The sequence below is a fragment of the Exserohilum turcica genome (genome assembly GCF_000359705.1).
Source record: "Exserohilum turcica Et28A unplaced genomic scaffold SETTUscaffold_14, whole genome shotgun sequence".
NCBI classification, from domain to species: Eukaryota; Fungi; Ascomycota; class Dothideomycetes; order Pleosporales; family Pleosporaceae; genus Exserohilum; species Exserohilum turcicum.
The window spans coordinates 1,025,521-1,046,803 of NW_007359959.1; the positions used below are offsets into that span (position 1 = coordinate 1,025,521).

The following is a 21,283-nucleotide window of genomic DNA, read 5'->3' on the forward strand; positions in this document are numbered from 1 at the left end:
GCAGGGAGAAGGCCGACGTCCATGGCCAGCGCATCGCAGAAAATGGGTGGCGGGCGGTTGCGAAAGAGGATGGCTGGGCTGCGACACCACCACCACCACCACCATTGCCATTCCTGTTACCGTGGCGGCCATGTGCCTTTGCCGTGGCCCGCCCGCCACAGCAGCAGCCAGAGCAGCAGCAGCAGCAGCAGCAATGCCTGCCAACACGGCCGCCGCCTTGGCTGTGGCGCGGGAGCGGCTGCCTGGCCCGGAAGGGGGAAGGCGCCCTGGGGGAGGGGGGGGGGACCCTTGGGTCGGACCTGGCGTTTCATCCGCCGCGCCTGTCCTAGTAGGCCACCTACTGAGTACATACAACCACGGCGCGCCCGCCACAGCCTCTCTTCCACCCCTCGATAATCTCTCTGCCCGCCACACGCTGCTGCTCTCCTCTCTCTGCAGCATCCGGCGCCCATCCCGCTAATCCTTCCGCCCCCTTCAGTCCCCTAGCCCACTCGCGTAATATGGTTACCCAATCCAACTAAGCCCCATAATAGCCCATTCATCCCTACGCTCGCCGGACGATTAACGTATCCTCAACTCCGATCCCCCCAACCCCCCATATCCTCCCCCACGCTCCGGACTACAGTCGCGTACTGCTGGACAAGCCGATACCGGGGCCCCGAGTTTATGACTGCAGAGAGCCGCGCATAAATCCATTCTCTCGGCCTCTCCGCAATGCGCATCCACGCCTGGGGCCTGCTGTCGGCCTTGACGGCGCTCGCTGCTGCAGCGAGCCATCTGCCGCCTCGCAACTACACGAGCCACGACTATTATGCCATCCACGTATCACCATCCACGTCTCCTCACGACCTCGCTGCCCATCTGGGCTTGACGTACGAGGGCCCGCTCGGCTCGCTCGACGACCACCATGTCTTCAAGGGTCCCAAACACGAAAATGATATTGTCGACGACGCACAACAAGAGCTCAAGAGACGGCGACGCAAGCGCGAAGTCGGCCTCGAGCACCACCCGCTTGACGACATCCGCTTCACCCAGAAGCAAAAGCTGAAGCCGCGCCACTGGAAGCGCGGCATCATACCCAAGCAGCCAGCCCCAGCTGGACCCCCGGTCACGGAAGCCGTCGAGGCCCAGCGCGAGGTTGCCAAACAGCTGAAAATCAACGATCCCATATTCGAAGAGCAATGGCACATCTTCAATGTCAAGACACGTGGAAACGACGTCAACGTTTCAGGTGTGTGGCTGCAAGGCATCACCGGCGAGGGTGTTACTGCATGCGTGGTTGACGACGGCTTGGACTACAACAGCAACGACCTAAAGGACAACTTCTTTGCAGAGGGCTCCCACGACTACAACGACCACGAAGACCTGCCCACGCCCAAACTTTCCGACGACCGTCACGGCACAAGATGCGCTGGAGAGATTGCCGCGGCAAAGAACGACGTGTGCGGAGTTGGGCTTGCCTACGACGCAAAGATCTCAGGTGTGCGCATCCTCTCGGGCGACATTACAGACATGGACGAGGCACTCGCTATCAACTACGAGATGCAGAAGAACGACATCTACTCGTGCTCATGGGGTCCCCCTGATGATGGCCGGACCATGCAGGCACCAGGCATTCTCATCACCAAGGCTATGGTGAATGCTGTCCAGAAAGGTCGCGACGGCAAGGGCAACATCTACGTCTTCGCTGCGGGCAATGGCGCGGCTAGCGACGACAACTGCAACTTTGACGGTTACACCAACAGTATCTACAGCATCACGGTTGGTGCCCTCGACCAGAACAACCAGCACCCATACTACTCCGAGGCGTGCTCTGCCCAGCTTATTGTGACGTACAGCAGCGGTGGCGGTGAGGCTATCCACACGACCGACGTGGGCGTAAACAAGTGCACCAGCTCACACGGAGGCACATCTGCTGCTGGGCCCATTGGTGTCGGAGTGTATGCTCTGGTGTTGCAGGCCCGCCCCGAGTTGACGTGGCGCGATATGCAGTGGCTCACAGTCATGAGCGCTGTACCTTTTGACACCCCTAGCGACTGGACCAAGACATCTCTCGGCCGCATGTTCAGCCACCAGTTTGGTTACGGAAAGCTCGATGCTTATGCCATTGTGGAGCTCGCCAAGACGTGGGAGCTTGTCAAGCCTCAAGCATGGTTCTATTCGCCCTGGATGCATGTCCGCAAGGCAATCCCAGAGGGCGATCAGGGTCTCGCCAGCACTTTTGAAGTTACAAAAGAAATGCTCAAAGAGGCAAACCTTGAGCGTGTTGAGCACATCACTCTGACCATGAACATAGAGCATGACCGCCGCGGAGACCTCAGCGTCGAGTTGCGATCGCCGAGTGGCATGGTCTCGCACCTCTCTACGGCGCGCCGCGACGACGAGGCGCCTTATGGCTATATCGATTGGACCTTCATGTCGGTCGCTCACTGGGGCGAAAGCGCCGTCGGCAAGTGGACCGTCATTGTCAAAGACGTCAAAGCAGGCAATGACAAGACGGGTAACTTTACAGACTGGAGGCTGCGTCTCTGGGGCGAATGCATCGACGCATCCAAAGCCAAGCTGCTTCCCATGCCCGACGGCCACGAAGATGATGATCATGACAAGATTGAGGACCACCCGGCCATTACTACTAGCATTCCGGTGCCTTCTAGTACTGCACCTGCCATGACCTCTCTTCCCGATGACCACCCCGATCGTCCCGTTAACCAGAAACCCACTCCCACTCCTACTACGGCTGACAATGGTGTACAGAGTTCGGTTACCCCAACGCCTAGTGCAACGGAAACCGCAGCTCCAACCGAAAACTTCCTGCCCAGCCCCTTCCCCACGTTCGGTGTCTCCAAGCGCACGCAGATCTGGATCTACGGTGCTCTTTCTCTCATTCTGGTCTTCATTGTCGGTCTCTGCACATACCTATTTATCGCCAGACGCAAGCGTATGAAGGACTCGCGCGACGCATACGAGTTCGAGGTGCTGGACGGCGAAGAGGACAGGGACGACCAGGGTTTGCTTTCCGGCGCTGGTGCTGGAGGCAGGAAGAAGCGCACCAAGAGGGGTGGCGAGCTATACGATGCCTTTGCCGGCGAGTCTGATGAGGACTTGCTGAGTGACGATGAGGGAGATGAAGGCCCGTATAGGGATCAGGAACGCTACAACGAAAAGTATGATCAGGATGAGGCTAGTGAAGAGGACGGAAGCGGCAGCGGTGCTAGCTCTTCTGGCAGGAAGCAGTAGGAATGTTTTTAGCCTTGGCATTGTTTTCCGCGGCGTCAATGTTATGCATTCTTCCTTCTGTGAATAGTTGGTCTTTTTGTCTGCGAATGCATTCTTGGGCGGCGTTTCCTTCGTTTTACATGGTTGTACAATATCCCCAAAGGTTTTGAAAGCAAGCCATATTTTTGCAATGCAGTCGCAGTCAGAGCAATGAAAAAAGGGGGGGGGGTATCATTATCTTTGCACAATAGACCATGTATGTTTTTGTTTTTCGCCCGCAACCACAAACAATAACAGCACGTTACTCTCTAAGCCACTTTTCGTCCGACATTGCCCACCCCCCTTCCTACTACGCTGACGACGATTTCTTCCTTGTCGCCGCCTGCTTCTCGGAATCCCCACGCGCTGCCTCCAAACACCTTGGAATCCCGGGCTAGTTGAATGATTTCCTCGCTTGCCAGGACGTCTTTGCCGAGAGCCACTCTGCCGACGTCCTCGCTGCCCATGGCCATGAGCATAAGCACCGTGGGAGCCGCCACGTTCTCGATACAGCCTCCTTGCGATATCTTCTCTAGCAGCTGGTACGCACACTGCTTTCCAATCTCGTCTGCAGGCACGCCGCCCTCAGGTGGTGAGCACACGTCGGCAGAGTAGATACATCCTGTGCTACTCTCGGCTACAAGACTGATTCCAAAGCCCACGGCTCCCTTTACTTTTCCCGAGCCATGGCCCTTTGCATTTGTAGGGATCAAAGGCGCGGGGCTTGCATCGGAGAAGATGTACGTGTCTGGTACGAATTTGTTCAGGATGCCTCTTGCGGTGAAGGTCATGCGCTCGTTGTTTGTCTTGGGCACTTCGACGCAGTACGCCACGCCACGGATTTTCTTGACTCGACCTGGATTCAGCAGGTGCAGTGTCTTGGGCAAGCGGACCTGGTGGTTGAACACGAGTTGCACCTCGCCGCCTGCGCCTTTGCCCCCTGCGGGGGCGCATGAGCGCCTGAGAATGCGCAGCTCCATATTGCGCTCAATGGCGAAATTCTTGTACAGCGGCAGAATAGCTGTGCGTACAGTGTCGGCGGAGACGTCGCCTGCGACCGTCGACGATGTCACGCAGCCCTCGCCGTGGAAAATAACGTTCATGTTGCCTTTGCTGAAGGGCGAGAGTATGCACAGCGGGATTAACCACCAGCTCACGCCCCGCTTTCTGCATTCTGCAGGTATCTCGTGTCGGATTACGCCTCCGCTTGCTCCTAGGCCTTCCGCCGAGCCAGTGATGAGTCCAGGACGGTAGACGAGCGTTGTGCCCGTCATGCTGAATTGTATCTGCGAGCCATTTGTCACCGAGTCGAGGAGTCGGATGAAGTTTGTCTCATGGCGAGTGAGACCCGGGTTGGTCGACGAGGAGCGAATTTGCGATATGCGAACCGGTCGGCCGGTGAGTGTTGCTAGCAGGAGACGGGAGATGAGATGTCGGTGGCCGGTAAAGTTTAGCGGTTGTTGGAGGGAGTCGTCTAGAGCCATTTTTCGGCGGTTGTGCGGCGGGCAAAGGCTTGTTGTGCGAGGGTAGAGTTTGAGATGCGCTGCGCTGCGATGCGATGCGATTGGAACTTTTTTTGGCCGAGCTTGACGATAAGATAAGACTAGCGCGAACGCGCGAACAGCGCGTCTCGCGTTGGACGAATCGTCCCGCATGCTTCCGTAAGAGCGCATAGTCGCCTTTGGAGGGGCCAGGACTAATCCCACTTTTATTTTCGCTGTCCACATCTTGAATGCGCTCGTTAGCAGGATTCATGTTACAATGGCGGGTCTGAGTAGAAATGGCGTTCGGCCGTTGCTCAAGACTGTCCGCGGGAAACGCCATGCGACCGACGATGATCACGAGCCGACGGCAAAGAGACAGGCGAACAGCGAAGCAGCAGCTCGAAAGCAACAGGAGGAAATTGACATTAATGCTGACCCAATCTCCTCGGATGATGAATTACGCGCACCTCCGCCCCGATCAACCAAGCCCGCGAAACCCAGTATACCCGCATCGAGTAGCGCAGACACGGAATTGAAGCGACCACAGAAGCCGGCCGTCAAGAAGAGCACGTCGATCCGAGCACCAGCAAGAGGGACATATCAAAGCAGTCAAGCACATAAAGCGGGCAACGGTCGAACTGACGACAAGGAGAATACTCCTACGTCTTCCAAGTCTGCTCCCAGTGGCCCAATTCAGTGGGGCATGGAGCATGTTTCGCAGAAGACGAGCAAAAATGCCAAAGGATACGGTTCCAAGACCAAGAACATACATGCGGCAGTACCAAAGAAATTTGGCAAAAGAGCAATAATGAGCGCTGCCCCGTCTTACGGATCACCAAACCAGTCCAAGAGCAAGCAGCCGCCTCCGGACTCGGAAAGCGACTCGGAAGTCTCCATGTTAGATGACGATGAGCTTGAGAAGCTCGCAGAAGAAGTGAATGGCGCAGAAATGTCTGAAGACACCGAATTGCGAAGAGTAGGCAGTAAGCCGAAACGAACACAGACGGATAGCAAGAACGCTAAAGCCGCTCCTCTGGATGACGATGAACTATCTGATGTCCTGGACTCAATATCCAAGAACACGGCTTCACGAAAGTCGAAAAACTCTGCAAAAACAGCCCAGCTCTTCAACCAACTCAGCTCCTGGAAAGAGAGCCAAGACATATCCTCTTCGCAGCCCGACTCGAGCGCAGCACAGGAACACCTCGACGACGTGAGCAACTACATTGAGCGGCTGCCTCAAATCGAAGAAGAAGGCTCACGCTGCACGCTCTGCAACGAAGCCGTCAACACGACCGACTACTGGGCCTTCTGGAAAGGCAAGCCCAAAACCGTAAAGCACAAATCCGCCTTCTGCCACCTCCACAAGAAGCTCTCCGCGCAGCTCGCCTACGAGCAAGCCGGGTACCCATGCGTCGACTGGAAAACGCTTCCACGGCGCCTCCGCAGACACAAAGCCACCTTAACCCAGATCCTGCACAACGAGCGGCCCAGCACCCACCGCGCGCGCTACGAGCCCCTCGCGCTGACAGGCAAAGCCGCCGCCGTGCCCTCAACCCGAACGGACCTGTCCCACGCCAAACAGCAGGAACTAGCTTCCTATGCGCTCGACGAGCGCGCCGCATACCCGGGCTACTACGGGCCCCACGGCCGCCGCCTCATCACAGAAAACATCATGGACCTGCTCAAAACAGACATCAAGGCGTGCGCCGACAGCGTCGTCCAGGCCTCGGGCATCGCCGCCTTCGTCCAGGCGGTGCTCGTGCCTGAAGCCGCCGTTCTGCTCATCATGCAGGACTGCGGTGTCGATGCGCTGGAGGCCGAGCGCATTCGATCAGACACGTATGATATGGGCTTGCTTTTGCACGAGGAGATTGAGGACGAGGTGCTCAGGAGGCCCGAGGATGAGACCGATGATGAGACGGAATATTAGCTTTGCCCCCCCCCTTTTTTTTTTCTTTCTTTCTCTTCTTTCGCGAGGCTGGCACTGGGGATACATGGTACGAGTTATTTCTGGGTCTACGTGTGTGTGTGCATGAGTTAGTTCTTGTCATGTTTGCGTTGTTTCAGCGCTGGGGTCTTTTTTTTGTCGGCGGCTGCTGCTGCTGCTGCTGCTGATGGAGTGACATGTGTAAACGCTGTTGGTTTCTGATACCCGAAATAAATGCAGTTCTTTGAGGCTGTTGTTTCTTTTGCACTGCGCGTTGTCGTGTCTGCTGGGGCTCATGTAATATCATGATGCTGCCATGTTCTTCCTTCGTTTTCTCTTTCGTACATCTCCATAATTCCAGTACCCCCCGTTCGCACAAACGCTAGTTTGTCCACGCCTGCATAATGTCCCCTCTTACTTTCAACGTGTATGAAACGAAGCCCACTGGCCCACACATACCATACCATACGACAACACAAATACATGGAGACGCAACGGGTATATTCATTCCTAATCCCACTAGATGACTCCCAACATAGCTACGGATTGAGCCTCTAACGCTTTTGAACCTCTCCTCCCTCTGGTTTCACATTGTGCGATACAAAACGCCATTACTCCAGACACATGGTATTAATAGACTGACACATTTACCCATCGAGCACGCCGCTCTCCTTCAAGCTGCGGAACAGCTCGGGTTCCAAGAATTTGCTAATGGTAACGTCCTCGGCGAGGCCCTTTCTCCTTCGCGTCTTGAGCACAAAGTCGCGTGCTAATTGCTGTGCGGTTGCAGGCTCAAGCGGCCGGGTTGTAATGTCTTTGTCGAGAGGATCACCGGGAACAATGGACCAGCGGTCGAAGACAAGGGAAAGGGAGACTTGGCCTTGTGTGTGGATCTGCGTAGAGTTAGCGATTATTCAATCCAGGTGATGAGCATAGTGTGTATGTACCCTCAAATCGGTCTCGAAACCAAAAGAATCGATGACCGGAATAAGACCTCGCACATTGTAAAGCGGAGTACCTGCAATGGGCCCGTCTTGTAGAACATGCCCTCTCCTCCGTGCAAGGACCGTGTACAGACTGCTCTTAGTGTCGGCCGGGCCAATCATACTGCACGAGTATACTGGCTCCATCAATCTCGGACTCGCCATGAGGAACGATGAATAGCATGCTCGTCGGCTTGTGGGGATGATCTGGCCACCACCGCGGAAGATGGCTTCTGAAGCAAGGTCGACATCTGTAAGACGGAACTTGGTGTTGCGAATAGGCTCTTCGCAGAGCGGGCCTTCGCGAGTGGCCCAGCTGAAACCCTGTCGCAGGGTGTCTCGCACGGAGCGGAGAATCTTGCTGTCGACTTCTGAAGGAAGTGTGTCGTTTTGCAGGATGTTGGGGCCCATGTCGTCAGGTCCAAAAGCCCAAATGTTGCGTGATGCAAGCAGGTCGTAACCGTAGTTCTCCTCGAAAAACTTGCCGACGACACGGACAGGGTCCTTGATATTGACTTTGCCGGCCTCGATATCTTCAGCGATTCCTGGGTCTAGCGGCTCAGCAATCATGGTGAGTTTGTTCTTCTTGTTTGGTGTGGACGCATAGCATTTGATAGCAGACATCTCGACGACTGTCTCACAGAACCGTGTGACTGGATCAGAGACCTTGATCTCCATGTCAGCATACAGTCTTCGGAGGTCGTGCAGCACACAGTCCATGTAAAGCTCGCCAGTACCGAGGACAACGTGCTCTCCCGACTCTTCGACCTTGGTTGTGATGAGCGGGTATGATTTGTTGATCTTCCGGAGACCGTCAAGCATCTTTGGGAGCTCCGAGGGGTTGATGGGTTCGACAGCGACCTTGAAGACGGACTCGAAAAAGTGTCGAATAGGCTTGAAAATGTAGGCATCCTCTTCTTCTGGAAGCTTGGTTGCTACAATTGTGGCTGTTTTGACTATTGAGTTGTCGACACCGCCGAGGAGAACCCAGTTGCCTGCCGGCACGCCGCTGACGGGGATGTTGTACCTTGATTGAGCTATCCAGGTGTCGGATACAGTTGCAACAACCATGTCTTCCTCATCTTCGATTGTATAGCCTTCACCAAGTACGCGCACCGACTGTGGCCAGGTTGCTGTTCCGCTCATCACTCGACCTAGGGCAGTGAACGACTTTGCGTCGGTGGCATTAAAGAGTTTTGTGATGTGTATGACAAGGGGTCCGTTCTGATCGCATTTCTGCATCGCCTCGGCAGTCTTGGTATCCAGCGGTCCAGTGTAGTGTTTTTGGAGAAGGCGTTGCGCACCTTCCTCGGGCGACGGAACGTGCTGCAGGACCATGTCGACGAAACCCAGGGCCGGACCAAAGTACTGCTGGCACACTAGGCGCATGAGTTCTTTTGCATCTGCCTTGTATTCGGATGGCTTCAGCCGTATGCCCAGAGCCTCTAGTGTATCCTTGAGGTCATCGGGACTTTGGCTGAGCGTGTGCGAGTAGATCTTGTAGACGGGCTCCAGGATCCAGTGCACAAACGACCGTTGCGAGCCCTCCTCTTGGCGCTTGCGACTGAACTTGCGGCTTCCTGGGTTGTAGAATATGTCGCCCCAAAGGCGCATGGCGAACTTGTCGATATCGAGTCCTTTCATGGGAACGCCGAAGCCTGGCAGCTTGGACGGGCCGGGGTAAAAGTCGGAGTACATTTTGGCAAACGACTGGATGGTAAAACACCATCGCATGCTGGAGCAGGCGAACGCGACATTGCCTTTTTCAGGGCTTACACGCCGGCTCTCGCCACGCCCTGGAATGGTGTTCTCGATGACGGTGTTGACCTCCTCGATTACGTGTTTGATCTTGAAGTATGCGTCGCTCGGCGGCAGCTTGAGCTCCAGGATCAGACGGTCCATCTTGTTGACTACCAGCGTGAGCGGCAAGTCTTCCAGTACCGCGTGTTTGATGATCTGCTCCGTGTTGACCTGCACGCCCTCGACCACGTCCACCACCAGAACCACTCCGTCGACGAGGCGTAATGAGGCGGCGACTTCATCGGCGAAGTTGACGTGTCCGGGCGTGTCGAGGATGTTGAAGAGATGCGACTTTGACTTTGTGTTCTGCAGCACCAGGCTCATGGGCGCCGCCTTGATTGAGAGGCCGCGCTCGCGCTCAAGCACGTGTACGTCGGTGTAGCGCAGCTGCTCCTCGCGCTTCTTCCCCCTCTTGTAGTCCAGGCGATCCTGGATGTCGTGTGTCTCCATGACCAACATGTCCATAAAGGCAGTCTTTCCATGGTGCAGGTGCCCGGCGATGGCAATGTTTCGTATCTGGCCGGGAAAGTTCATCAGGTCGGTGAGGAGCTCTCGCGAATGGTGGACGGGAGCGCCCGGCTCCCATTGGCCCGCCCCGCCCCGCCCGCCCTCACCGCCTACGCTAGCCCGCCAACCGCGGAGCCAGCCTTTTCGCGACGCCGTGAACTTTTGCGTGAGAGAGCTTGCATCCTGTCCTGCTCGTCTGCCCCGAGCTGCTCCCCCCGCCCCTCCCCCCCACGCCCAACGCTGCCACCATGGACGACCTTTACGACGAGTATGCGCGCCTTTTATCTCCCCCCCTTCTGCCTGGCCCACGTGACTGACTCGACGCAGGTTCGGAAACTTCATTGGCGAAGCCGAGTCGGACGAGGACGTCCAGAGCACTGGCGACGCTGCCGACGCCTATGTCCTCGACGATGACGCCGATGCCGACGCGCGCGACAATGACCAGCAGCTCATGGAGGTCGACGACGGCCCCTCCAATGCCGTTGTCCTGCACGAGGACAAGCAGTACTACCCGTCTGCCTCAGACGTATACGGCCCCGATGTCGAGGTGCTGGTCCACGAGGAAGACACGCAGTCGCTGGCCCAGCCCATTATCGCCCCCGTCGTCCAGAAGAAGTTCACCATCCAGGAGGCCGACCTGCTGCCATGCTGCAGGCACGCGGTGGGTCTATCTGCATCCGTTGTCGTGACGCGCTAGGCCTGAAACGGGTTGCCCTCTGATACTTACTCGACAGCTCAAACTTTCCTGCTACTCTTCTGCTGCTCTTCTGCTGCCCGTCTGCTGCTATATATTCGCCTCCTCGCCTGCTTTTTCCTGTTCCTCCAAGATACCCCGCCATGTCGTCGCTCCCGCCCGTTTACATTGTCTCAGCCGCCCGCACGCCCACGGGCATGTTCTTGGGGTAAGTTTCCCCCGCCGCTACAACACACGAGGGGCCACACACAACTCACACACACTACAGCTCCCTCTCGAGCCTGAGCGCTGTCCAGCTGGGCTCGCATGCCATCAAGGGTACGTCCGTCTTGCTCGAGTGCCGCATACGCCTCAATTGTCTGGCTGACCTTTCCTCGCAGCTGCTGTTGAGCGTGCCGGCATAAAATCCACCGACGTTGAGGAGGTCTTCGTCGGCAATGTCCTATCTGCAAAGTAAGTCATGCCATTGTCGGGGCATTTTACGCTCACACCCCTGCTAACACGCTCCTCCCAGCCTTGGCCAGAACCCCGCCCGCCAGTGTGCCATTGGCGCTGGCCTCCCAGAATCTACCGTAGCCACCACCATCAACAAGGTGTGCGCCTCGTCTATCAAGGCGCTCATTGTCGGCGCCCAGACAATCATCACCGGCAATGCCCAAATCGTCGTCGCCGCCGGCACCGAGAGCATGTCCAACACGCCCCACTACCTCCCTAACATGCGCAATGGCGCAAAGTTCGGAGACCAGTCGCTGGTTGATGGTGTGCTCAAGGACGGCCTGACAGACGCATACAAGAAGGAGCACATGGGGCTCCAGGGAGAGGAGTGCGCTGGCGACCACGGCTTCACGCGTGAGGACCAGGACGAGTACTGCATCCGCTCGTACAAGAAGGCCAATGCCGCCCAGGAGGCTGGCTGGTTCAAGGAGGAGATTGCCCCCATTGAGGTGGCCCAAGGGCGCGGCAAGCCTCCAGTCGTTGTCGACGCTGACGACGAGCCCAAGAACGTAAGCCATTGAGGTTTCCTAGGTGTTGACTAATCGACCAATGCATGTGGCTAACCATGTACAGTTCAACGAATCCAAGACGCGTACGCTGAGGCCCGTGTTCAAGCCCAAGGACGGAACCGTGACTGCTGCCAACGCGTCACCACTCTCTGATGGGGCTGCTGCCCTTGTCCTCGCTTCGGAAGAGGCTGTCAAGAAGCACGGCCTCAAGCCGATTGCGAAGATTCTCGGATGGGGTGACGCTGAGCAGAACCCCTCCAAGTTCACCACGGCCCCCGCCCTCGCCATGCCCAAGGCGCTGAAGCACGCCAACGTGGAGCTGTCGGCTGTCGACGCTTTTGAGATCAACGAGGCGTTTAGTGTTGTTGCCCTGGCCAACATGAAGATCCTGGGCATTTCGGAAGACAAGGTCAACCTCCACGGCGGTGCCGTTGCGCTGGGCCACGCGCTCGGAGCGTCGGGGGCCAGGATCACAACGACCCTGCTCGGTGTGCTCAAGGAGAAGAAGGGCAAGATTGGCTGCGCCGGCATCTGCAATGGCGGCGGTGGTGCCTCTGCCATTGTTGTCGAGTCGCTGCAGTAGATGTGTTGTGTCCGTAGCCACGACGCCTCATGTTCAAACGAAATAAATCTTAATTATACCCATGCACGCACACGTAGGCGACAGTATGCCAGATTGCCAGTCCCATACACGACGTGTTCTGAGTATTGGTCTGGGCCCGGTGATTGGCTGGACGGCGGGTTTCATGCGAGTGGAACTGGTTTCCTCGCCTCCAAAGCGCTAGCACGAGCCGCCAGCATTGGCTCGCAGCCGCCATTGTGCATGCCCCAATCCGACGACCCTCCGGTTTCAAAACCACGACAGCGAATCACGAAGCCACCGCACAGGAAATGCCGCATGCAATCGATAACGATGCCGCTTCTCCCAGGGATGCGCCGCTGTGCCTGTTTCATGCACCACTGCGCCTTCACCATCAGGCCCATCCGCCCATTTCCCATGAAACAGCCCGTGTCTGGTTAAACATCCGGCCAGCCTCGTCCAGCGCTACACCGTCGCCACCTTGGCCACCTGACTGGCTCCTGCAGCGTGCCTGAGGGATGCCCGCGGGGGAGAAACAAGGCCACTGTGCAAATCTCCTACCGTTGAAACCAAACCCATGTGCCCTAGCGGGAGATGTTCATTGTCCCCGGGCCCACCACGTCTATCTGCCAACCCACCCATGGCAAGGCGAACCGATGCCTGCTATAGCCAGGGTGCCACTATGCCCGCGTTTTGCGTAATCTCACGTATATAGCTAGGTCCTGTCAGTTCAGCCGCCTGGTGCCTGGTCCCTCTCGCCGTCCCGTATCGCCGTTTTTTCACTTCGTGTGACCGCCTTCTTTTCTTTGCGCGTCCAGTACGCAGTCACTCCTTTCTTGGTTCGTTACCTTTGGCCATCTTGACGATGCGTTTCTCCACACTCACTTTGGCTGCGGCCTTTTCCCAACTGAGCATAGCTGGCTATGTTCTCCAGGACGATTACATGAAGGACTTTTACGGTTCTTTTGACTTCTTCACTGCCCCTGATCCGACCGAGGGCTTTGTCAAGTATGTCGACGAGAACACGGCAAGGCAATCAAACCTCATCAACACCTCTATCACTGCAGGCGCATCTTGGGGCGTAGACTTCCAAAACCAAACTCCACAGGGACGGCCGAGTGTTCGAATTACAAGCAAGAAGTCATACGACAGTGGCTTGATTGTCTTGGATGTCGCGCACATGCCTGTTGGCTGTGGCACGTGGCCAGCGTAAGTACATGGACGTGTTTTTCTTTGTGCAAGACGCTTACTATTTATAGATTCTGGACAACTGGTCCCAGCTGGCCCAGCAATGGCGAGATTGACATTATCGAAGGTGTCAATGACCAGGTAACCAATGCCATGACGCTTCACACCGGGCCTGGTTGCCAGATTGGTTCGGACAACAGCCTCTTCCAGGGTTCTGTTACTACTAGCAACTGTTACGTCAAGGCCAAGGGACAGAAAGACAATGCGGGATGTTCCATTGAGGATCCATCGACAAAAAGCTATGGTGCGGGTCTGAACGCCAATGGCGGAGGCGTATTTGCGACTCAGTGGACTGCCGACGCTATCAGTGTTTACTTCTTCCCGCGCGGCTCGGTTCCGGCAGATGTTCTTGGTAGCAACCCTGATCCCAGCGGCTGGGGAAAACCGTCTGCTAGTTTCCAGGGTGGCTGTGACATTGCAAAAACATTCAAGAAGCAACAAATCGTCTTTGACACGACATTCTGCGGTATATGGGCGGGTAATTCCAGTGTATGGCAGAACAGCACTTGCAGCAAGAAGGCCGCTACATGCCAGGAATGGGTACAGAACAACCCTGAGGCTTTCAAGGATGCGTACTGGACTGTCAACTCTCTGAAGGTCTACCAGGACAATGGCCAAGCATCTCCTTCAAAGCCTTCATCGGCACCTCAGCAGAGCAGCATTGCTTATTTGCCTCAGCCTATCTCCAGCCAGACGCCTATCGTGTCTCCTCCGAAGCCCTCACCACCCCTCCAGCAGACCAGCCTTGCTTATTTACCTAAGCCTATTCCAACCCAAAAGCCTACCATACCTCGTCCATTTCCTGGGCCACCCGCCGACTCTGTTCAGCCGACTTCGCTTATCGTCCCCTCTGTTTCTGGCATCTTTGCCCCAATTCCCACCAGCGAGACCCTTTCTGCTCCAAGCCCTCCTGCCCAGATACCCTCTTCTCCCGGAACACAAGTTGGAGCAGTGCCTGCGCCATCCCCGGACGTCGGAGCCCCTGCACCACCCTCAGTAGGCGCAGGCGGCATGCATGGTTTCCAATGGCCCAAGGCCGGTGCGGGTGGTTCTAACAACAGCAAGCCAACCACGGCACCTGTCGCCTCGCCTCCTCAGAACACCGGCGTCCCAGCCCAAACCGCAAGCGGCAGTCCTGCTGCTCCCAGTCCAACACAAAGCATTGCACAGCCATCCAACCCTGCGGTCGCCCCCGCAGTCCCAGTCCCGTCCCCGGCCCCCACGGCTGCTCTCAACACTCCTGCTCCTGTAGCCGCCCCAGCCGTTCCCGTCGTCACAGACGTAGTCGAGTCGCTCCAAATCGTCTACGAAACCGTCTACACTACAGTTACAGCTAGCGCCCCCGCCGCGTCACCGCCTCCTGTCGCCAGAAACCTGCGCATGGCCCGATCCATCAGAGAGCACAGGCAACGCCTTACAAAGCACCATGCCAAGTTCTAAACTCGTATGCATTGGCGGCATAAACCCAACTCCCAGTCTTTACTCAGACGGAACTTGCGCAACCAAAAAAGTCAACACTGGCTGTTGACTCTTGTTCTTTCTATTGTTCTTTTTCTTAACGTCCTTCCTTTCTTTCTTGTTTGCTTCCTTCCTTCTCCAATAGGGCATGTCGCGTACACACAAGTACATACATGCATATATCTATATACCCCGGATGACCCCCTCTTCTTTGTATATATTCTTCTTCTTCTTCTTTTCTCGCAAACTAGATAGCTAGCTGCAATACACCACCATTTGATGTGTTTTTGCCATTGACGTTTCCCTCTGCTTTTCCACCCGTCTCTTTTTTTGTTTGGTGCAACGTGTTAAAGTTATTGTCTGATGTGTACACGCGAATGGTTGGAAATGAAGCTAATTATTCTTAGCACAAAGGTCACGACGGACGCGAAGAAGCAAGCATCCATTCCACTTCTTTTTGCTCCATTAGACCAATCTTCCCTTTCTTCTACCTACCACGTCTAGTTTTCATTCTCTCATCTCCTCTCTCCTCCCCTCATAGGCCTGTTTGTTTGTCTCTTCTACCCTAACCAAAAAAAACACCCCCAACTTCTTCCATTACCCTCATCCTCTATCCGAAAACAGCAACTGCAAACAACGACCGTCCTTCTCTTCCTTCTCTGGAGTTCAAATGGAAGAGTATTCAATGCCTACAGCGGGGAAGGAAGTGCAAAAAGAAAAAAACTGTGGACGCTGTGGGAATTGAACCCACGACCTTTCACAAGTACGCATTGGAAATATGCGAAGCGAAAATCATACCCCTAGACCAAGCGCCCGAGTTTATGAAATTGATGGAAAGAATTTGAAAAGGCAAAAATATATAGTGATGAAAACTAGTCTGAGGAAGGGCTAGTGGAGTGGGGTATCGTGATCTTGGGGAGTGAGGGGCTGGTCGGATGGAACAAGGATTTTGTGTGGGTGGGGTGAGGTGAGGTGGGGTAATTACTCGAAGGAGGGGTGTGGTGTGAGGTTTAGCGCGCGCATGCAGTGGAAGCGGGTCAATTCACCATAAGACATCTCCTTCACAGTTGAAATCTCACATGTGGCATTTTACAACTACATCGAGATAAACCCATTAACTACCCACAGGAATCCCTAGTCAACCCAACACCAACCCCGATAAACGCCACTACGAAGTAAAACCCAGTCTGTTTAGCACAAACAACTGACTTCCTGCGTCATTCCCTGCTTCAACAGTGCTTCTTGTTCTCCCCTAAACATACTTCCCACTTGAGTAATGCCTACACGCCGGAAAACGCGGTAGACACTTCCCTGCTTCCCTGGCGTATTTGGCGGGACTGAAACGCGGCCTTCGCATTTGAGCAACAAGCAGTACAAGTAGCGATCTGAGCTTCTAACAGTCCGCATCCCAAACGCAGCTGGCATGCAGTACAACTCGGCAGTTGGGGCAAAGACATCGGCATCAGAATCCGGGGCATCGAGGTAGCTATTTTCATACTCAATTGGCCGCTTGGTCTGCTGCACCGGCGGCTTCAAGTGCCATATATACGGAACTCCGTGGCTAGGGCTTTGCTTACGCAGTTCAATGCGGTGGAGGTGGCGGGGTGCAAGGAAGATGCGGCCAGCGGTCACCATTCCAAAGGGGTTCTTTGGGTCAGCGAGGGAGATTTTATAATCCACGACTTTGAAAAGGAGTTCGTCGCGCGGTCTTGCCTGTCCGCTTTGTGGAGTCTTGAAGTCTGTGACATCGCCATAGGTGATGCCATGTGGACTTTCGATAGCGGCCCATGACCATGAGGGACCGCCTTCTGAATGCCGTTTACCAGGGTTGTCGTATAAACCATTTCCATTGTATACATCGTTTACCTGCCATAGTAGCTGGCTTTCAATGTATCGGCTCCATAGTCCAGCGACGTAGATCTGTCTGCAGTCCACACCAAAGAGGTCTTCTTGGAAGAGTTTCGCAATACCGCCGAGTGCAATCAGCCTATCCTTATGCTGCGTAAGCGCTGTTTGGGAGTAGCTTTCCACAGTCTTCTTCCACAGTTCGTAGATGTACAGGTCTCTGATGTGCTGATCGGGGTCGGACATACCGCTCAATCGTGCTTCGCGGAGTGAGCGCCCCATAGCGGGTGTTAGGTGCTTCAAGCGAGCATCCTGAATGAAGCCGTTGGTACGGGATGGCTTGATGCCTAGCTCGTTTGAAGTATGGCTCTCGCTCATGTTGAACTCGCGACACTCCCAGGCAAGCTGGTTGTAGCCAAAGTGAAGGACGCGCGGCGCTAGTAAGCGCTCTTGGAAGACCCAGGCTCTTTGGTTGACCGGTGCGTACTCAACGAGGTCGTCCCACGTAGACGTATCGATGAGCGAGCATTTTGCGTATACATCTCTTTCTGGAGGGCCATTTTTCGATACTGATGGGCGTTCCTCGGGGCAATACACATAGACGTTGTTTTCCCAGAGATGCGCAGGGCGTTCGTTGAAAAACAAGCCTCCTTGGCCGTCTTTTGAGGCTGTAGCGGAGATGTTCAGAAAGGCCTTTTGATACACAGCTCCCATATGACGGCTTTGCTCAAACCAATCTCTTTCCTCCTCCGCTTTATTTCTACCTTCTTTCAAGATGGGTTGGCGGATGCAGAGAGAGTCGATCCATATGAAGCCAACTCTGTCTAGTCGTGCAGCGAACATGACGGCGTCGCGAAATGTTTTGGGGAGCTCATGCAGTCTGATGCCTTCATTCTTGAAGCGCTTCTCGGTTTCGAAAGTCAATTTCAGTGGTGGTGGTAAGTTGGGGCCTGGCTTGCCCCAGCAGTGGCTCAAGGTCACGTAGCGGTCGTTTTGGCGTTTGGCTGGGGCATGATGGAATATGCTGCGCTTTTCTGGTTGACCCAGGCATTCTTTAGACTCTACCAAGCGCACTCTTGCTCGTTGAGGATCCTGAGGATTTGCACGCAACTCTTGCAAGTCCAATAGACGGCGAGGGTACCATTTCACGCCGGGCTCGTCCCAGAATTTGGCGCACTTGCAGTGGTTCATCCAACCTTGTGCTGTTTCTACGACGTCTTTCAATGTATGATTTCGAGGAGCGGAGGATGCTTTTTGGTCTTTGGATGTTAGACTCGTATTGAATAATTTCTTTCGAGATTATTTACCTGTTTCTTCCAAGAAAAAGGTGCATTCACGGTTCGGGTGGAGAAAAAAGATCAATTTGAAACAGCGTTTGCCCGTCTCCTTGCCATAGCCTCTTTCTCTGTTGAGTGTTGCTTGGACAGACAATCCTTGGTCTTTTGCAAGATCAGTATGTAGACTTAGTGTCTTGGCCAGTCTTGTACAGACTGGACACTGCATATCTCGTGAATGTCGGAGTGTTTTCGTGGATTTGTGGTGCTCGAAGGTAGGTTGAAGGGTGCCATGCATCACCAGACCTTTACGCTGGCTAAGCATGCCAATACACACATCGCAAAGCATGGCGAAGTGTTGTAGATATCCGTGTTTGAATTGATTGTTTAAATTCTGTAGCAAAGGCAAAATAACCTGACGAAAAGCTGCCTGTTTATTTATCCGTATCCCTTCGTCTAACCGCCGCGTGCGGCACAGCACTCTGAGTTCGCTAAAGACCGTGAAACGTGGTTGATAGTGTGGGTGGTCAATGCGTGCAACGGGTCAGACAATGCAACACCCCCTGCATCTCCCAAAGTAGAACCCACCAATTTCAAATCCCCACAACTCCACCACCATGACAGCTATCGAAAAAGCGCTTGCGGCAATCAATTCGCAAGGTCTAGAAGGACAAATCTCGTACTATACAGCTGCAAAAATATATAGTGTTGCGGCATCAACTTTAACGCGTCGCCACCAAAACAAAACGCGGTCGCGTGCAGCCGCTGCACACCCACGACAACTACTCTCACCACAACAAGAGAAATACCTTGTCCAGCACATAGAAAAACTCTCTAAGCGTAGTACTCCACCGTCCCAAGAGATAATTAAAAAATATGTTACTAATATTATAAAAAGATAGCTATCTAACAGCTAGGTTACAAGATTTCTTTGGCAGAACAGAGAGAAAATTATTACTAGAAACACCGCTAGCATTGACTAAAACCGCAAAAAAGCTAATAATTTTAAAGATTACTATAATTACTTCTAACTACTTTACGATTATATCAAGAAATACAATATCTAGCCGCAAAATATCTATAATATAGACGAAAAGGGCTTTCTCCTTAGTGTCACTTTAAGGACCAAAAGGGTGTTCTCTAAGAGACTTTAGGATAAAAAGAAAGTTCGAGCAGCTGTTAGAGACGGCAGCAGGGAGTAGATAACAACTTTAGACTGTATTTGTGCTAACGGGAGCTAGATATCGCCTATAATAATCTTTAAAGGCAAAGCTGGACTTCGAAACAACTAGGTAGAGCACCTAGATCCTTCCCAACACTAGATGTTTTTTGCTACTAGCGACTTAGGCTAGAGTAACAATATCCTAGGGCTATCTTAGCTTAAGTAGGTGTTTTAGCGCCAAACGAAAGACAAAGCAAAGCGCGATTATTAGTTGCTAATCCTAGACGGTTATAGGAGTTATTAGACTCCAAGTTTTTAAGAGTTTTGTGACTCTAACAGGATTCTCCTAGCTACTCTTCCTCCCCACTTATCTCACTAACTTTAGCCACTTGACGTTGGCATGTTTAAGCCCCTCTTGAGCGCGTATACTAAAGAACTTAATAGTCTATCCTACTGTAGTTAAGGCTTAGTAGAGGTGCATAAAAGTGACTTTTTATAGTTATTTTAGGCGGCGTGGACACGGGCGTTCACGTCTAACAAGATACTAAGCTGTTTTTAAGCTACTAGCGTCCACCCGCAGGATAGTAATGCTGTGCTTAAACATCTTAAAAAGTCAACACTATAATAAGATATTAATCTAGAACTTAGAGAGCATAGTAATAGGGATACTACAAGAGAGCTGTCTAATTTTCTAGACAAAACTATAATAGGTTGTGCTAAAGTTATAGTCTTTGTAGTAAAAGACACTATTGCTTCACTCTAGGTCAACAACAAGATTTTGCACTACGAAAACACTAATCTACAAGAAGTACTTGCTATCAAAAATTATCTAAAGAAGCAAAAGAAGCCTCTAGAGCTCTAGCAAATCAAGCAGTATCATACTCCAGCGGTGGTGTGGAGTCCTAGGACAATAGAAGATGCAAGAGCTCAAGAACGTTAAAAAAAACACCAAGAAGAGCTTGAAAAACTCTAAAAAAAAAGAGAAACAACAGGAACGAGCTGCTAGTATAGCTCTACGAAAAAAATTAATAGACGAGGCAAGGACTGCGCAGGAGTTATAGAAAATAGCAAGGGATAAAGAGAGAGAAGTAAGGGCTAAAGAACTCTAGTTAAGACGCGCCTAAAAAGCTCGCGATCGCGTAGTCGCAACTTTAAAAAAAGCTTGCGATAAGCAAAATATACCTAAACGAAAAGCTTCATCGTCTCAAAAGTTAAAAAAGTCAAAGGGTGGTGGTGATGCAGGCAGCCAAAGTGGTGGTGCGTCTGCATCGTCGGCTGCGCAGCCCACCACCAAAACAACGATGCGCGGCCGCAACATCAAACTGCCAAAGAAATTTGAGTAGATAGGATTGTTTTTTAAACTATTTAGACTACTCTACTAAAAAATCTCGTGATAATAGCTTTTGTATGGTGCTCTATAGCCTCATTTTTGATAGGCGGACATTTTAGTGGTGGTGTTGTATTGTCTGACCCGTTGCACGCATTGACCACCCACACTAATCCCGAGCGCTATGTAGTGCGGCTTGCCCTTAAGGAGCCCGCTAACAACGACAACAAGAGCTCCTTAGAGCTAGAGGTAGTGGGGAAGTAGCCACAGGCCTCTTCTGCTTCCCTAGAGCGCCGCTCCACCAAGCTCCGCCTAATGGAGATTATTGGAGAGATCTACGATCTCTAGAAGGAGATAATTAAGCTCATCTACCCCTTGTAGGGGTGAGCTTTTCTTTAGTTATTTTTCTATTCCCTATAGGGTAGGGGGTGTCCACCCTAGCTTCTATACTAATATAACTGTTCTCTTCATTAATTACAACTACTCCCTTAAGTGCTTTCTATATAGTAGCTTATTTAATTAATATTTAGAAGTTCGTTAAACCTTTTAAACTTTTATACTAGTAAGTACGTAGTTAAGCTGTCTATAAGCATGTTAGCAGTAGCTAAATACTTAACTTTAAAAGCTCTCTTAGCGTGCTCTTGCTTAAGCTATATATTTTAGATGTTAACGTGCCTAAGGCGCGTTATTATCTATTTATTAGCTCCTACTACTAGCTGTATAGTTTGCTAA

The 21,283-nt window shown here is 53.2% G+C and overlaps 9 protein-coding genes and 1 non-coding gene across 10 annotated transcripts; 6 read left to right on the plus strand and 4 right to left on the minus strand.

The window, feature by feature from the left end:
- Window positions 1-592: 592 nt before the first annotated feature.
- Window positions 593-3,431, plus strand: SETTUDRAFT_168208 (uncharacterized protein). The gene has a single exon (XM_008025433.1). It carries the CDS (start codon window positions 715-717, stop codon window positions 3,235-3,237), a length of 2,523 nt encoding a protein of 840 aa, XP_008023624.1. The 5' UTR covers window positions 593-714; the 3' UTR covers window positions 3,238-3,431.
- A 37-nt stretch (window positions 3,432-3,468) lies between these two features.
- SETTUDRAFT_168209 (uncharacterized protein) lies at window positions 3,469-4,728 on the minus strand. The gene has a single exon (XM_008025434.1). The coding sequence runs from the start codon at window positions 4,356-4,358 to the stop codon at window positions 3,525-3,527; it is 834 nt and encodes a 277-aa protein (XP_008023625.1). The 5' UTR covers window positions 4,359-4,728; the 3' UTR covers window positions 3,469-3,524.
- Window positions 4,729-5,016: 288 nt separating this feature from the next.
- Window positions 5,017-6,672, plus strand: SETTUDRAFT_106705 (uncharacterized protein; the record flags this gene model as incomplete). Its single annotated transcript, XM_008025435.1, has 2 exons — window positions 5,017-5,796; window positions 5,836-6,672. The coding sequence occupies 2 exons, from the start codon at window positions 5,017-5,019 to the stop codon at window positions 6,670-6,672; spliced, it is 1,617 nt and encodes a 538-aa protein (XP_008023626.1).
- A 482-nt stretch (window positions 6,673-7,154) lies between these two features.
- SETTUDRAFT_168210 (uncharacterized protein) lies at window positions 7,155-9,946 on the minus strand. Its single transcript, XM_008025436.1, has 2 exons — window positions 7,613-9,946; window positions 7,155-7,558 (listed from the first exon to the last, which is right to left on the minus strand). Exons 1-2 carry the CDS (start codon window positions 9,915-9,917, stop codon window positions 7,317-7,319), a joined length of 2,547 nt encoding a protein of 848 aa, XP_008023627.1. The 5' UTR covers window positions 9,918-9,946; the 3' UTR covers window positions 7,155-7,316.
- Window positions 9,947-10,207: 261 nt separating this feature from the next.
- SETTUDRAFT_27060 (uncharacterized protein) lies at window positions 10,208-10,656 on the plus strand (the record flags this gene model as incomplete). Its single annotated transcript, XM_008025114.1, has 2 exons — window positions 10,208-10,227; window positions 10,287-10,656. 2 exons carry the CDS (start codon window positions 10,208-10,210, stop codon window positions 10,654-10,656), a joined length of 390 nt encoding a protein of 129 aa, XP_008023305.1.
- Window positions 10,657-10,796: 140 nt separating this feature from the next.
- Window positions 10,797-12,301, plus strand: SETTUDRAFT_148674 (uncharacterized protein; the record flags this gene model as incomplete). Its single annotated transcript, XM_008025437.1, has 5 exons — window positions 10,797-10,861; window positions 10,922-10,971; window positions 11,034-11,106; window positions 11,168-11,657; window positions 11,722-12,301. The coding sequence occupies 5 exons, from the start codon at window positions 10,797-10,799 to the stop codon at window positions 12,238-12,240; spliced, it is 1,197 nt and encodes a 398-aa protein (XP_008023628.1). The 3' UTR covers window positions 12,241-12,301.
- Window positions 12,302-13,013: 712 nt separating this feature from the next.
- Window positions 13,014-14,925, plus strand: SETTUDRAFT_46563 (glycoside hydrolase family 16 protein; the record flags this gene model as incomplete). The annotated part of the gene is made up of 2 exons (XM_008025175.1): window positions 13,014-13,446; window positions 13,497-14,925. The coding sequence occupies exons 1-2, from the start codon at window positions 13,103-13,105 to the stop codon at window positions 14,923-14,925; spliced, it is 1,773 nt and encodes a 590-aa protein (XP_008023366.1). The 5' UTR covers window positions 13,014-13,102.
- A 744-nt stretch (window positions 14,926-15,669) lies between these two features.
- Window positions 15,670-15,758, minus strand: SETTUDRAFT_t120. Its single transcript has one exon. It is a non-coding gene; the product is annotated as a tRNA-Ala (tRNA).
- Window positions 15,759-16,134: 376 nt separating this feature from the next.
- SETTUDRAFT_38324 (uncharacterized protein) lies at window positions 16,135-18,411 on the minus strand (the record flags this gene model as incomplete). The annotated part of the gene is made up of 2 exons (XM_008025149.1): window positions 16,135-18,047; window positions 18,096-18,411. 2 exons carry the CDS (start codon window positions 18,409-18,411, stop codon window positions 16,135-16,137), a joined length of 2,229 nt encoding a protein of 742 aa, XP_008023340.1.
- Window positions 18,412-18,679: 268 nt separating this feature from the next.
- Window positions 18,680-18,964, plus strand: SETTUDRAFT_106320 (uncharacterized protein; the record flags this gene model as incomplete). The annotated part of the gene is made up of 1 exon (XM_008025438.1): window positions 18,680-18,964. One exon carries the CDS (start codon window positions 18,680-18,682, stop codon window positions 18,962-18,964), a length of 285 nt encoding a protein of 94 aa, XP_008023629.1.
- Window positions 18,965-21,283: the final 2,319 nt, after the last annotated feature.

Bases quoted from the DNA above. Each gene is read 5' to 3' on its own strand.
- SETTUDRAFT_168208 (XM_008025433.1), top strand. From the start codon at position 715: ATGCGCATCCACGCCTGGGGCCTGCTGTCGGCCTTGACGGCGCTCGCT.
- SETTUDRAFT_168209 (XM_008025434.1), bottom strand. From the start codon at position 4,358: ATGAACGTTATTTTCCACGGCGAGGGCTGCGTGACATCGTCGACGGTC.
- SETTUDRAFT_168210 (XM_008025436.1), bottom strand. From the start codon at position 9,917: ATGGACATGTTGGTCATGGAGACACACGACATCCAGGATCGCCTGGAC. The intron at 7,559-7,612 runs ATACACACTATG...CTACGCAGATCC, and splicing joins CGAGACCGATTTGAGGGTAC to ACACACAAGGCCAAGTCTCC.